Source organism: Stegodyphus dumicola, chromosome X2 (genome assembly GCF_044657685.1).
Source record: "Stegodyphus dumicola isolate Sdum_Otavi_A_Nest chromosome X2, ASM4465768v1".
In the NCBI taxonomy this organism is placed as follows: domain Eukaryota; kingdom Metazoa; phylum Arthropoda; class Arachnida; order Araneae; family Eresidae; genus Stegodyphus; species Stegodyphus dumicola.
This window is the reverse complement of record NC_140781.1, coordinates 38,766,704-38,783,027: the sequence shown is the minus strand read 5'-3', so window position 1 is coordinate 38,783,027 and position 16,324 is coordinate 38,766,704. Positions and strand designations below refer to the sequence as shown.

At 31.7% G+C, this 16,324-nt stretch overlaps 1 protein-coding gene across 2 annotated transcripts in view; it reads right to left on the bottom strand.

The window, feature by feature from the left end:
- LOC118186654 (endoplasmic reticulum disulfide reductase DNAJC10-like) overlaps positions 1-16,324 on the bottom strand; it is a 111,073-nt gene that overhangs the window by 28,059 nt on the left and 66,690 nt on the right. For both annotated transcript variants that reach the window (XM_085810092.1, XM_035356771.2), the window contains exons 10-12: positions 10,907-11,040; positions 4,341-4,457; positions 385-486 (exon numbers count right to left, since the gene is read on the bottom strand). In XM_085810092.1, the coding sequence (XP_085666218.1) occupies positions 385-486; positions 4,341-4,457; positions 10,907-11,040 (353 nt within the window). The remainder of the gene's footprint in view (positions 1-384; positions 487-4,340; positions 4,458-10,906; positions 11,041-16,324) is intronic.

Sequence of the window (16,324 nt, the reverse complement as noted above, 5' to 3'; positions counted from 1 at the left end):
ATTACTGGAAGGCATGTGAGGACCGAACTACGGTTACAGCTACACATAACATCAATTACATTTATTCAAACATAATACTTATAATGATGATACAGGGACCAGACCTAAATGCCGCCAAATGCATTCATGACAAAACCGTTGCCAGATTGTCCTTATCTCGCCAAATTACCGATAACCATTTATTCAATGTTAAATGGACTTCCCTTGTATTCTTACTTTTTGGCATAGCTTTTCCCTCTAAATTTTTCATGTCACATTGGACAGAAAATACAACAATTTCATATATAGTTACACTAAAATCCTCTATCTATGTACAAAATTCGTAAAAATACAATAAATGATATACAAAACTATTACAGGACATAAAAAGCTTTCTTATACTACCTCCACAAATTCTTCAATCTGATGATGAGAATGCGAGCCAGTGAACTTATGAGGCACAGAATGGTTATAAAGGATGGCAGTAGGATATGAATTAATGTTATACTGCAATGCAAAACAGAAATTTAGAATCAGGTTTGTATAATATGCATATCCACACAGAAACATGATTTACATACACATACTACCTTTTGCAATTTTTTTACTCTATTTTTTTCAAAAACTACAGACTTTGTGCTATAACAAAAACTTTTTTACTATTGAAACTGAATGTTAAACTTTTTATATTCCTCAAAAAATAAAATAAAAATAATACATTGGCTCTAAATGTTTGTTACTTCAATATACTTCATTTGAAATATTTTAATTTGGCATATTTAAAGTATTCGGAAAAAAAATTTACAGTATAAGATGATATTGGCAGCAATTTAACGCTTTTCATTCCCACATTCAGATTTGGATTCATATCTGTCCTATATGGTCAACCTTTCATACATTTCTTTTCTTTTGATGATTAAATTTTTAGCATCATCTTTTGGTGTTATTCAGGGTCTACCTCAGCAAAAGCAAGCTCTGTAGTACCCAATTTCATTTTGTGACTTATATAAACGGTACTCACGGAACTTTATCTAAGAGGAAGTGAAATTAATGCTAATTTAAACAGGTATTCCTTTTGTAATGTGAAATTAGCAAGGAGTTTTTTTTCTTTTTTTTTTTTTAATAGCACAGTTTATTAGACCAAACAAACCCATAACAGAAGTTGAATTTTCTGGAATGTTGACCTACCCAAGAGCTGAGATAGTGAGGTTTTATTGTACTTCCTTCTTTTCAAGAATTAAACTGCTAGATCTCATAAAAGTCATATTTATAGCTGTACATTAAATTACCTCATGCCATTAAACAATTTTACTGTTTCACACAATATTTATAATAATTAAGGAGAATTACCCTACTTAATAATTTTCAAACAATCAAATCTTTTTATAATGAATTAATGATGCAAAATATAAAATTCAATTTAAAAAATAAGGCTTACATTTTGAATAAAATGATGCAGATTTTTATATCATTCAGTTAATGCCTTCTTATTGAAAAGCAAAATATTCTTATAAAGGAGGAAGGAAGGAAGAGGTTGTGATAAGACACTTTACCTAATTTTCTACCTCTATTACTTTGGAAGTCCTGTAAGAGTATCAGACACTTTTATGAATTTTTAATACTGTACAGTACAAAGTCTGAGATGCAAAAATCACTACAACCTCAGCAATTTTCGGATTTTAGATCATCATTTTAAAACTAAGATGACATGCAAAAATTGTAAAATTAAAAATATGAAATAGTTATTTATGAGGTAATGAATTTACAAAGTTTCACTGCTCAAGTCCTGAAATTTCTATGTCAATCCTCACTAAACTGTCAATCAAAATTTTTTTCATTCTCAGCAACCTCTGTGTCATTTTATTCACTACTGATAATGATAATTTCCGTATTTAGAATCATACTACAGATTTTTCTATTACTTGACAGACGACTGGGGTATTGTCATCATAATGGAAGGCACCTGTTATACCATCTTCATTTATTATCATTATTTCCTATTCCTTCACAAATTCAATAAATTGGAAAATTTTGCTTTTTGCTCGAAATATCCCCAAACCTTCAAATCACATGTATTACTACCACCATGAAATATAGCTGGCCATAAACTATGCCAGGTGTTTAAAAAATATCTGCAGACACATCTTTCCATGACCTTGCAATGCTCCACAGATCACATTTTGTTAAAATAATTACAGGCATGAAAGTGCAAGTTGGCAAAAAAAAAAAAAAAAAAAAAAAAGCTGAACAATGCGCGGACATAAAATTACACAAAAACTAAATGCGCACGCAAAACCTAACAAAAAAAAAAAAAATTAATAAAATATAAACCTTTTAATATAAAAAGTATTAAACTAAAATAATACTTGTACTTACTATTTTGCTATTAATTTTATCTTCCACTTGTAAAAAAAAAAAAAAAAATAACTAAATCGTCAAGAAATTGTAATGAATTACCCTTAAGATGCTCTTTATGTAACTTAATTTAACAGTTCATACATGAATACTGTACACAGCATTACAACACACTAATATACATATTTATGTTATATATTACTGCCCATTTGCAGGCAATGACAAGTTTTAGAGATAAAAAAAATATACATGTATATAACTGTTACTATCGCTTTCAATTATCTTCACTTTTAGTTTAATAAACAGTACTTTCTTTATATAACACCAGAAAAAGTAGTCATGTGAGATAATATAGTTACAAAATAACATAGTTAAAGGAGGAATATAAAAAATAACTATTTTGGCTCGGTCTCACTCGAGCCTGATTAAAAATTTTTAGGGAATAAGGCTTTTTCTTTTTTGCTACTTTTGCAGCCAACTTTTCTAATTTCTGTTTGCGAGCTAGTCTCAATTTCTTTTCAGTAGCTTTTATACAATCCATTGATACTTTTTTTCATTTTCTGCAATGTTTAATTGCTTTTTTTTAGATTCTCACTCCTTTGTGCTCATGATTCAGATTTAAGATATTCATACTGAAAAACTTACAGCAACAAACAAAAAAGAAATATAATGATCTACACTCCGAATTACAGTATGCCACTTTACACACTCTAAAACTCACACGTGCTCCGGATAACATCAGTAAGGTATCCATATGTCCGACAGATGACGCCAGCACCGATCGCGGAAATTATTGAAGTCAGCTCTCGTTTGACGGTTGCTTGCTCTTCTTTTATTCGATATTCGTACACATCTCGTTCTGCCTTTCCACATAAGGCCCACCTACTTCGCCTTGATGTGAAATAACGCATTTCACGATCTCTGGCATGATGCAATGTTTTTTTTACAAAAAGGAAGAGAGAGAGAGCATGTCCTCTGTTTACCCCCCCCCTCCAAACACACACACATTTGCCGGTCGCGATTTCTCAATGGTTCTGCATCGATCTCAGAAACAGCCCAGGTGACATTCAAAAAAGTGGAATTCCGCGAAAACGCGGAAAACTTTCATTCCTGTAATTAAAAAAATTCTTAATTGCCTAGCCACAGCTCAGGTAACTTAGCAAAATTTTTTAAAAAGACTACTTTATATTTGCATTTCAGCATGTGCACTATTTCGATATCCAATGGGAGTATCTCTGCAGTATTTTAAAGTGATTAATGACATTTTGAAACTGAATAAAATCATGCACAACCACCTTTTGTTGACTTTCAGCTTTAAGTATTTGCATAGCTTTTAAGTACTTGGTGACCATTAAATGGCATCTTATTATCAAAACATGCAATGCTTTGCAGAAATAAACTGTACGCTTTCCAAAAAAATATCTTTTTATCTCTACTCTATTCAATTTTCTGTACTTCAGTGAAGTCTGCTTCTTCTGTCTTGATCTGCATACATTTAATCAGGCTCATATTGATACAAGAGCATCAGATACACATACAGGTATGGCAACTACCATATTCATTTTACGTTCCTTACTTTTCATAACTAGACTAGAGCAGATTGGTGAAGCGTAAATTTGGGGACGACAGACATATGACTGGAATAGATTTTACATGAAATTTCAACTGATTTTGAGGCCAAGTGACATAGATTTCATCTGCAAGAAACAAAACAAAACAAAAGAAAACAAAAAAAAACCCACAATTCTAAGTTTTGTAAAAAAATCCATCTTAACCAAAGTTTTTTCTTCTTTCATTTTATTTCAAAATTAACAGAACTTTCCACAAAATCTATCCTAATCTAATACTTTTTTTTTGCCTTATATTTCATACTGCCATGCCCCATCAATGCTATATTGGTAAAAAAAATATTTATTTCTAAATAGACAGTTTAAAATTTCACATAAGACATTTGGTATGTATATGAGTTGTCCAATACAGGAGTAAGAAATAGTTTAATAAATTACTTTACGGCAAAGAGTACCATGGATGGAACAATCAACAGTGCCAAACTTCACTAAATGACCAGAGGAGTGCGATGCTTTTCTCCATTCAGGAAGGAACTGCATACAAGGAGGGCACCACTAAAAAATTACAAAAATATAATATTTCTCTTTAAAGAACTCTGATTATGAAAACTATAGAAAGTTAAAATAGTAAAACGAAAAATAAATAATTTTCAATAATAATTTTTTTTTTTATTTTTGTGCATGAACTTAAATAAAAATTTTAAAATTTGTTTAGAAATACAGCAGTACATCAGAAATGCAAAAATTAACCTTAGTGCCAGTAATTATCATTAAGCAGTTTCACTTACAAAGACAGCATGAGTTTAAAAGAAATCAGTTGGACTGATTAATAGACGTACAGGGAAAAAGTACCAGTAGTATGCAATTTATTGTCATTCCATCAATTACATTACATACTTTACAGAATTCTAGCATAAATATATTATTTTATCATCCTCAAAACCCTTATTTTTCATAGCTATCACATCAAATTGCTCAAAATGATATAAAAAATTAAAATTTTTAAGTTCTTAATATTGCAATAGTAGGCATATTAAGTAAGTATATTTTTATTCTACGACTCAAATTATGCCAGACTGCCAAGTTTTGTAAAAATCGCATGGGTAGTTTTTAAAACATTAGCTCTCAAAATTTTAGCTCCTCAGTATTAATTGAATTTGGTATACATTTATTAATATCTTTTTTTAGGAAACGTTTTTGATTCTTCTTTTCGCATTTCGAAATAATTTGTATTTTAAAATAATTTTTATAAATTTTTCGAAAAACTTTAAAATTATAACCTATGAAATCTTAACCATCATCTTAAAGTATGTGTATTTCTACGCATACCTGCCAAAAATTAGAGTTTTTTTTATTCAAAATTTTCTACGATATACACAAATTTACATATTTTCACGTTTTGAAATTTGGAATTTTTCTTTAGCGATAATAACGCCAAATGTGGTTTATGAATTTTGTTACAATGATTTGCCACAGATATTTTTAACCTTAAATTTCAAATAACTTTTTACGGAGAATTAGTTATATGAATTTTCTCCCTCAATCATGTGTAATAAATATTTATTAATACTATATGAAAAGATCTTTTTTAAAAAAATTACAGATGATATTATTCAAATTTTTAACTTTTTAAAAAAAATTATTTTTTTCTTTTTTTAAAAAAATATTTGTTAGAGTAAATTTTTACCTTCGCCGTATTATCGTCTGCTACTCTACTTTAATTTCATTTAAAGTGAATTGTCTAAAACTGAGAAAGTTCGTTTGATGTTTATTTTCACAATGTTTTTAAGCAAACAGAACGTTAACAGTTTGGGTCATGTCCCAGCTTTAAAAATATATAGAGAAATATAAATTTTTACATTAACCCTCTTAGAAAGAATGTTTTAAGTAGTAATTTTTCTCTTGTGCTGTAGATTATGTAAAAAGCATGTTCTTTAATATAGAAATCATTAGGCTTAAAAACTCTAAATAATATGATTTTGATTGTTTGCACCCAATATAAGAATCGAGCTCCTCCGTGGTACAGGATAAGCACTGCTGGAGTGGTTTATTTCTTTATCATTTAACAAAAATCTTTGAATTCAAATATCTATCCTTTGGACTTTGCTTTAAACTTTATTTACAGTTAAAATGTCTAGAAAATGAAAAGCTATCTTCAGCTGAAATGCATTTAATGCAACATATATTTCAAAAAATTTGACAAGAATGCAAAATTTATGGAAGTGTAATAGTCAAAAAATCTTATTCTTCTTGTGTCAGCACTGAAAACAAATGTAGAAGTAAAGAAGGAAATTAGGGAGAAAAAGCAAAAATTTAAAGGGGAATCTACTTCAGAGAAGTTGCGTGTTCAACGAGAAAACACTTGGAGTGCACACCAGCAAATAGCAGCAATTGAGATAGTACTAATGGAAAAGGCAAAAACCGGTACTTTTCCGTTTTGCCAGCACAGGCGATAATAGTTGCCAATAATGGTACAACTGATGCCAAATAGAATATCCTTGCTGGTAACCTTTTACACCTTATTTTCAAAACAAGTCGCAGCCATTTCTTATCAGATTGATTGTTTCTTTCAATACTGGCATACAATCACATAGAATTTTTATCAGGTAGTTCAATTTCATGCCTCAAGGCCACTCGCGGTAATTAAGTTAATTAAGATGTCGACACACCGGTCACCCAAAAATATAGAAAAGGCAAAGTCAAGGATTAAATTCATCAATTCTAATGAGAAGGTACTAGCAAAATAAAGCACTGCGGTTTGACATAAGCTATTCGTACGAATTGAAGTAATTCTTGCATTTAAACTTGTTTTCCAAATTAAGATTTAACTTGAAATTAATGGAGATAAATTAGAATTTTGTAGCGTAGTTTACATGAGATCACTTGGGGTCACGTGACACGAACCAGCAAATTAGGAAGTTGAAGTATGAAAGCATATTAAATTATTAAACTAATGTTATTTTACAAATTTATTGTCTTTATTTATTGGCTTTTCACAAAATTTTAAACAATATTAAAATGTTTATGCCTTCAAAATTAAAAATTCTTAGAACTAACATTTGTTAACGTTTCTTATGTGTATACTGTATGTTGTCGATAATAAAGTCTGCTTGGCGAGATTATCGTCGGCGAAACGGAAAAGTACTCAAAAATCTTATCATAACAGATTAAATCGAAGAAAGACTGGTTTTCGACTATATGGTTGTATAAATTTAAATTACGTCATAGAACATCATATCGTATCATAAATGGAACATTCCCATGGTTTCTCAGTCGAATTATTTAAAGATTTAGGAATTTATACAGTGACATTATAAGGTATTACTCCCGCCTTTTTAGTGCACCTTCATGGTCTGCACGCTTGGTGCATATTTGAGAGGTCCATGGTTTGATTCCTGGTGAGCGCATTTTTCATTTCTCCTGGTTAAAAAGAAAAACCTAATGTCTCTACAGTGGTGCCCGAACTAAAAAGTGGTGAATGATAATTCTTCACCACCAGGGTTTGGTGACTGAATCCCTAATCCCCAGCCACCCATTAAAAGGGGGAGTATATAAGGTATTTCTCCCGCCTTCTGAGCGTGCCTTCGTGGTGTAGTGGTCTGCATGCTCAGCGCGTATTCAAGAGGTCCGTGGTTCGTTTTCCGGCGAGTGCATTGCTGTCTCCTGCTTCCAAAAAACATAAATGGATATCATAAACATAAATGGATATCATATTAAAGATGTTTTCTCTCTTGATGGAACCAGTCTTTCCTTTCATCTCATGCCTTCAAAAGGCTTAGCCTCTAAAGACTGATAAAGACTCTGACCAAATACCGATGAAATGCATTGAATTGGATTATTAAATTATGGCAAAGTAGGGATATCCACCTAAAAGGAAGCATGCCTTCGTGAAGAACTTTCTAAGCGAAACCAGCTGGCATACATGTTACACATGAGAAAAACCACGAAAACGCCCATGCAACCAGTCTGTTTGCCAGGATTCGAACCCCGGAGTAAACTAGCAGTGTTCAGCTACTTTACCGCTCGGCCATTTGTGGGCCTTTATGAAATGGAAGGCGATAATTTTATTTAAAATGGATGTCAGAAATACCAAGAGGTTTCGAAAAGTTAGATGCTTTTTAACAAACTTGATGAATGTCTGAAGAAAAAGAGCACACCATTAAGAATTAAAAACTAATTTTTGTATAAAATTTAGTATTTTTTTTTAATTAAAACTTTTTAAATCTTATGATATTTGATTCTTGCAATTTCAAAAATAAAATATTTGACTAAAATATGAATAACATTTTAAGAAACTAAATGTAGGATGATAAAATTGTGTAAAGCAACGGGCACAATGATAAAACTGTTTAAAGGAATGTATGCAAGTTATTCCAAGTTAAAATATCGGTTATACATCTCTCTTATTTATATATCTTTTCTGAATGGAACATTGAAAGGTGTGTTAACTGTGCTTTACTGTATTTTCTCTTTTAATACGAGGGCCATCCAGGAAGTAGATTACGTTTCCGTCTGTGTCCGCTAGGGGCGGGGCTAGCGCGGCCATCTTGGGGTCAGAGCGTTGCGCAGCTCAGTCTGCATCTAGCCGTGCTAGTGAGAGGTTCGTGCTGTGCTCCGTTCAGATACTGTGACGGTTTGAAATGTCTGCGTTAATTGAAAATCCCGCGAGCTGCGAGGTGCGCTCAGTAATAAGGTTTCTGACTGCAAAAAACTGTAAACCGATAGAAATCTATCGGCAGCTTCGTGAAGTGTATGGGGACAACATTATCACTGAAGGTGGAGTGCGTCAGTGGGTCATAAGATTTCAAAATGGCCGAACCAATGTTCACGACGAAGATCGAAGTGGGAGACCCAGCATAGTGACCGCCGAACTTCTCGAAAAAGTCGATGCTAAAGTCCGTGAAAATCGAAATTTCACAATAACGGAACTTTCTTTGAGTTTTCCACAAATTTCGCGAAGTTTGTTGCACGAAATCATCAGCGAAAAGCTTGGTTACCACAAGTTTTGTGCAAGATGGAAGGCAAGAAGAGGTAACGAAGTGGTTGAAGGCGCAGGCGGCCGAATTTTTCGACGAAGGAATTTCCAAGCTCGTACATCGCTACGATAAATGCCTTAATTTGTATGGTGACTATGTAGAAAAGTAGTATTTGAGTGTGGCTTTCATCTGTATATAATAAAATTTGTTTCCTATACTTTGTTTATTTTTTTATTCCAAAACGTAATCTACTTTCTGGATAGCCCTCGTATATGCAGTTTTCAAATGCATCGTAGTCTGTGTCACAAAGTATTCTTCCGAAAGAAATGCAATTCAAATAAATAAAATCAAATTCTGAAAAATTTATATTAATAAATATATTTAAAATGCTCAGTTTGAAGGAATAAATAGAAAATTTTAAAACAATTATCTGAAGAGACAATGCAACACAAACAATTAAAATAAAAGTCTAAAAATTACCTAAAACAATAACTATGATTAAAAATATAAAGAAAACTATTTGAAAAAAATAAATGATGCACCTTTTTATTTAAATTATGCAGTTCGAATGAGTAAATAGAAAATTTTAAAACAGTTGTTTGAGAAAAACCATGCAACTTAAACAATTTAAATGAAATTCAAAAAAGAAAAAAATTACTTAAAATATAATATAAAGAACATTATTTGAAAGAAGGAATGATTGTGATTTTTTCCCCTCTCACGCACAATGTAAAAAAGGGAAATGAAAATATGTAGCCATTACTATTATGTTTGGCAAGTGGAAAAAACTTGGCGCAACCTGAAAAAATAGAGCCAACATAAATCGTTGAATTTCTCCATAAATTTTACAAATATTTAGGAATAATTTGAGTCATAGAATCGAAATATGTAAAAAAAAAGGGTATGTTATTTAAGAAAAAGTCCGATTTTGTGTCAAAATACCTATGTTAGAATAGTGCGATATAGAAATCTAATATATATCTTAAGTCGTGCTTTCGAAACATGAAGAATGCAATATGAATTCTGTCAATCGGCCCAGTAGAACAGGAGATATAGAACTGCCCCCCCCCCATTTTTTTGTGCAGTGTACTTACGACCTCACGTGCTGAGTCTTTACAAAACTACTCCAAGGCAAAAATTCAGTGAAGTAAGTATACCCAAATTTTACAAATACTTGTTTTTGGTTCCTGGACAGATGAAAATCTGCATCACACATGATTTCCATGTTCAGTAGTAAGTACCAGTAGAACAGATTTTCTAAGCTATGGAAAGGAACAAGATTTAGGTTAAAAGATATTCATCAGATCTCTGTTCTAAAAATTGCAATATTTCTCCAGAAATCTGAAAGTTGGTTATAGTAAAACAAATGTTAGGAAAGAAATAATAGAGATCCACCCACTATCCAGATTTCCTTATGTTCCTTCTATTTTTAAGAGCTACAGTGTTAGGTAAGATTTTATGCATTTACTTATTTTTTCACTCAGTATGAAAATGGCATTTTGTTTCATGCAGCTGAAACTATTGTACACTAATGGCCATTTGGCCCACTCAAGATGCTCAGTCTGACATGCCTGATGTAAAGTAACATTACAAAAGATTTCAAAATCCATGTAAAGTGAACATACAGGAGATTTATATATTGGTTAAAGGTCTAATATTCAACTAAAAAGTGGAAAATTTTACTTTTTATTGCTTTCAACTTTCTTCTCACAGAAGATCACATTTCACCTCTTTCATGCAATAACAAGCTCATTATAACATAATACAGTGAAAGAATATTGAAAAAAAAAACTTCAATAGGAAAAGAGCCCTTTTTTATGAGTTACTAAACTGCAAAAAATAAGTATACATAGAATGTCTTACAAAAGGGAGCTGAATGTACCTATATATTCAATGAATGGTGATAATTTTCATATCATGGAACACTGAATAACAAGACTAATTAATGCCCATACTCAAAACACATTTGGTGACACAATTTTTTACACATAAAAATGAAAGTGAGGAAAGAAAGAGATTTAGACTTACTGGAGCAAAAAAGTCAATGAACCAGGCTTCTGATGATTCTAATATTTGAGGAAAATGTTCAGGAGTAAGAGTATGTACTTGACTAGATAAGGCTTCTCGAGAAAATCTTGCGATATCATAAGCTGTAATTCTCCCTATAAAATAAATAAAATACTACAGAATAATTGCTAGTATTAATTTATGTAAAAATGATCCATTACCTTTGTAATAATGAATTAGGCATGTAATAATAAAAATCTCAACTTCACAAAAATATGAAACATACCAAAGAATTAAAAAAATATACTATCTAAAAATTTTAATAATAACAAACAGTTATAAATATCCATAGAAAATATGATATACATGGGTATCCTTTCCTAACACAGCACTCACTTTGCATACATTGCTTTAACAAAAGATCTACATTAGAAGTGCTAACCAAAAGAAATCTTAACAGTTTTATTGCTATTGTGAAAAGTTAAAATAGTCTGTACTGTTCATTTTGTACAATATCTGTACAAATTGTACTAGTCAAAACACGGTAAAAAGCAACAATTTTAACTCTTATTATATCAGTACATCAAAATGGAGAACAAACACAACTAAAGAGCACAATGACATCTAAAAAGAAATTAAGTAAAATCACTAATTGCTTAACTTTATGGTAGTTGCTTTCAAATGGGATCATCCAATGTTTTATTATTTACTCCAGAATCACTTTTAAAACTGCAAATATTGCTTCCTATCCTTTACGCTTTTGTATTCAAATTTTTATTTCCTCTTTTTAAAGCCTCTTAATGGTTTATGAAATCAGCCTTTATTTCAAGGCTAAAAATGATGATATTTAATTGCATATTTGCCGTTTGAATAAAATGTAATTGTCAGGTGATTATCTTTGACCTGTTTGTTTCAACTCTGACATGGATTTAAATTACTTTCTTTATAATCCATAAAACATTACCCTACAAATTGTTTCTATTGCACTCTCTGCATCAGACCTATTTGTATCTTTTTTTTTTTTTTTTTTTTTTGCAAAGCTGTGTTAAACCCCTCTACTTTTCCATTAGCTTCCAGACAAAATAAAGTTGAATGATAGCGATTAATACTTTTTAATTTTTTTAAACACATTTGAAGTGAACAATATGCTAAGACAAGTTCATTTAGATTATCCTATTGAAATGATTTGCTCGAAAACCTGTTGCACATTGTAATATTGGAAATAAATTTAACTTCTCACAATAAAAAAAAAATGAATTAAAAACAGCTTAAGCAAAATTATGAAGAAATTCTAAAAGGAACAGCATATTGGCTCCTATCCCAAAAAATATTTCTGCCATACATGTAGAAATGACATATCATTATGCTCATGTCATCTACTTTTAGATAAGGAGAACAATGTTATGGCTAAGCAAAGACTTAGAGTACACAAAGAACAGTCGGAGTATATATAGAACATGCATGTTTTTCCATTGATTCTTTTAGGTAACATACTTTTGCTAGACATAGTAGGCAAATTTACACATGAAGCATATTAATCCAGCTCAAGGGCTTTCAATCAGGAAGGAAATCCCTTAAATTTAAATAAATGTATATGTATTATATGATTTAGGAAATGACAGGGGGAATGATCATCTAGCAACAGTGAAAGTTGTGCACGGGGCAAATAACGTTGACAATCACTGATCTAACTTCTTAAAATCTGTAAAATATTGTGTCATTCAATGACTAATAAATAAATGGGAACATATAAATAAATAAACAGGTTTAATTTCATTTGGGCGAGAAAGGAGAACAAAAGACATGAAAAATTTGAATTCTGAATAATTAGAATTCTACAGTATTTTAGCAAAACTTAAAAGAGCAGATGGTACTTTTTGAATATCAGCAATCCCAAGAAAAGCTGCCAATTCAACGCCAATATTATATGTTGGAGAAACATGTTTGGTTATCTCAATTAAAAAAGAAGTGCACAAAAAAAGTATTAGTAAAAAACAATAAATTTTGTAAGAAAATAATGAAAATCTACATCATCTATACAAAAATACTAATCAGTGTAATGACGACTAAATACAAAGCATATAAATCCATGTATACTCTAACACACATGTGAAATGCTCATGTATGTGTTGCTAATTATCACATATAACACTCAAATTATAATATATTAAAAAATTATTTTAACGAATGCTGAAATTGGTGGTGTGGGTAATCAGAAAACACCAAAACGATTCAACACACTTTTATGTATTTAGTAACCAACATAAGCTAAAATTGGAAGAAATTGAAAATAAAGAACCAATTTCAGAGAGAAAGCCTTACATTTTAAAAACAATTTAAAACAGAACTTCTGTTCAACAAGCTGAATGTAATCAAGATTAGTTTGGAAAAATCTATTGTCATATTAAAGTAAGTGGGTTGTTTCAAGTAAATTATTTATTCTGAAACATTATGCTATTAATTTTTTAACGCAACTTCTAAACTAACATATAAAATTAATTAATTTTCAGAAATTAATACCTTGTTTCATCATTAAATTATGTTTTTCTGAGTAAAACAAACAAAATATATATGATAGATAAAAAATATATAAATAATATTACTAACTTTAATTTGCAATAGTCTCTTAATTCTCTACGCAATGTGGATATTTTCCCTTTCCATCTTTTTTCATAGTACTTATGATACAGAAAATTCAGAACTGAAACTCAAAACTGTAAACTAACACACAAATTCTTTTGAACTGAGCCTTCAGCTTGGAATACATAGCATTTGCTACTCTGCTTTGCTTGTGTCAAGTTGCTGCTGTCTGCTGTCCTCAAAATTACATTTAAAAATTTTATGTAGAGGCAATTATTGTGCCAAGTTATTTGTGGCTGAAAATGTCAACTACAATAAAATGAAATATTTAATTCAGCCACATCTGCAAGTTTCTTCAATGCATCAGTATGCATCTATTATGCCACTAGCTTATCCAAATTATTACCATATATTTCTAAATATAAGCTGATGTGTGTACATACAGAATGTGCTTTCTCTTCTAAATTTAGCCAAAATTCAAAACCCATATATACGGCAAAATGAAAGAAATATCCTGTAAATTCCAAACATGTTGCCATGAGAGTGAAAATGCTGCTAAGCAGGTAAAGTGGTACAGTTTCCAACCAAATCACTATATAAAGTAAAATGCTAGATGCCAATGATGATAGTTTTAATTCTGGTAACCTATTTGAAACTAGCACATTTTGTCGATTTGTTTGTTGTCTTGTATGCGAGATATGCGATATCTGTGCCATTTTATTTTTTGCCTGAAAGGCATAGAAATTATATGACATATTTCAAACTACAGATAATCAATCATGTTTGCTGAAAATTCTAACAGCATGGCTGCTCGGCATTTCTCTGTAAATGAAATACAAATTCAAGAAAGGAAAAGGTAGGTGAAAATTTTGCCAACATCAGAATTTTGATTTTGGTGATGATGCAAGAATCCAGCATTATAAACAACTTCAAAAACAAAGCAACTCATTTAATTTTTTTCATAAACTTAAGAAATGTTCAGGATGATTATAATTAAAGTTATGATTTTAAAACGCTCCAATTTTAAAATTATTGGTTAGAATGACTTGATATTTTACCAGAACAATCGTGAGGCACTGGAATTTTGTTTGGCGAAAAAATATTTTCAAAATGTGCCAATAGATGGTGCTATTAGGGGTAAGGCCTAAATAGATTCGTTAAACATGGGAATGTTGTTAGCCGAAAGGAAACAATAGACTCCAAGGGTTTACGACAGGCAAAAAGAGGTGTTCACAGTGAACAATTTAAAGAATACGTCTTTATAGTGAAAAGAGGAGCTTCATGAAACAAATACCTTACGGATGGAATTAACACATAAGTTGTTCGAAATGGCCTCTGCATTGTTTTGCTACTAGCTGAAGTGCAAAACGGCATGTTCCACAACAGCTCAGAGGGTATCTGTACTGATGCTATGAACGTGGCGCATGATGCTTGCATTCAAGTCGGTCAGATTCCCAATCCACCCACTGTAAACAACATTTTTCAGATATTGCCAAAGGCAAAAATCGCGTGGGTTTAGTTGGGGGAATGTGGCAGCCACTCTGTTGGAAAATGACGGCTTATGATTTTAAGAGTAATCAGCAGATACTTGACACAAGTAGCAATGTCTAGAGGAGTGCCATCTTGCATGGACATTGTACGATCCACACACTGTCTGGCTGAATTGCTGGAAGGATGTGGTTAAGCAAAACTGCTTCTTACCGCTTGACAGTAACGGTGAAATTAATGGGACCCGTAGTTGCAATCTTGAATAACAGACCGATGAGACAAACGCTGCAGTTATTCTGCACCACACCTTTTTAAGATTGAAGAGATAATGGCTTTAGCAAGAACGAATTCTCAATCACCGATATCATGCAATTTTGCATATTTTCAGAACCTTGCAAATGGAAATAGGCTTTGCCAGATCACAGAATGTTCCCTGGCCATTCATTGTCGACTTCCATCCGGATAAGAAATCATTGCGCAAATAATTCCTATGTTTCCATGTCAGCAAGTAGCAACTGCTGCACATGAGTTATCTTGCATGGATAAACAGTGCAAGATGTTCCATAGGATATTACCATGCTAATAGGCATATCCAACATTCATCCATTTTTCTGTTGTGCTATTCTTGTAATATTGTGGCTACATCTTCCATTGCTACTGCCGAAACTGGTTTTCATCCTCTACCTTGCTTCACGTAAAATAAACCGATCTCTTCAAATTTATCTATCATTTTCAGCATGCCGTAAGGGGTCATGGGGCCAGATTTTATGCCTTTTAATGAAAAGAACTTCCTGATAGCTGTTGATGCTAGTCACTGTTCTGATCAGAAAGCTTCACGGGCAAATCACGATCCTTCTTTGTGAGTTATGATGAAGCATTCAGGCAAAGCATTACTTGTTCTGCTAGTTTTCTTCATTTTTATCACAGCTATGTCTGCGGTGCGCATGTCAAGTCTTAGTCATACCTTCATAACAGCAATGTGAACCCTGACAACGCCATCTATCGGCACATTTTGAAACTTTTTTTTTACTTCACCAAAATTGCATTGCCTCACAACAGTTCTGGTAAAATATCAAGTCATTCTGACCATTAGTTTTAAAGTTAGAGGGGTTTTGAAATCGCAACTTTAATTATAATCACCCTGTACATTAAGAAATTTTAAAAGATGCAATATTTGGCAATTTATTGCTTTCTGCCAGCTGACAAAAAAATAGCTACATTTTTTGTGAGATTAGTGGACGCATATACAAGCCAACTCCATAATTTAGCTTCAGAAAAAGTTCTGAAATTCTTGACATAGAAATATCCGGTACATCGAGTCGATATGGATGCATAGATGAACGAGTATTTCTAATGAAAGTTTATCTTTAG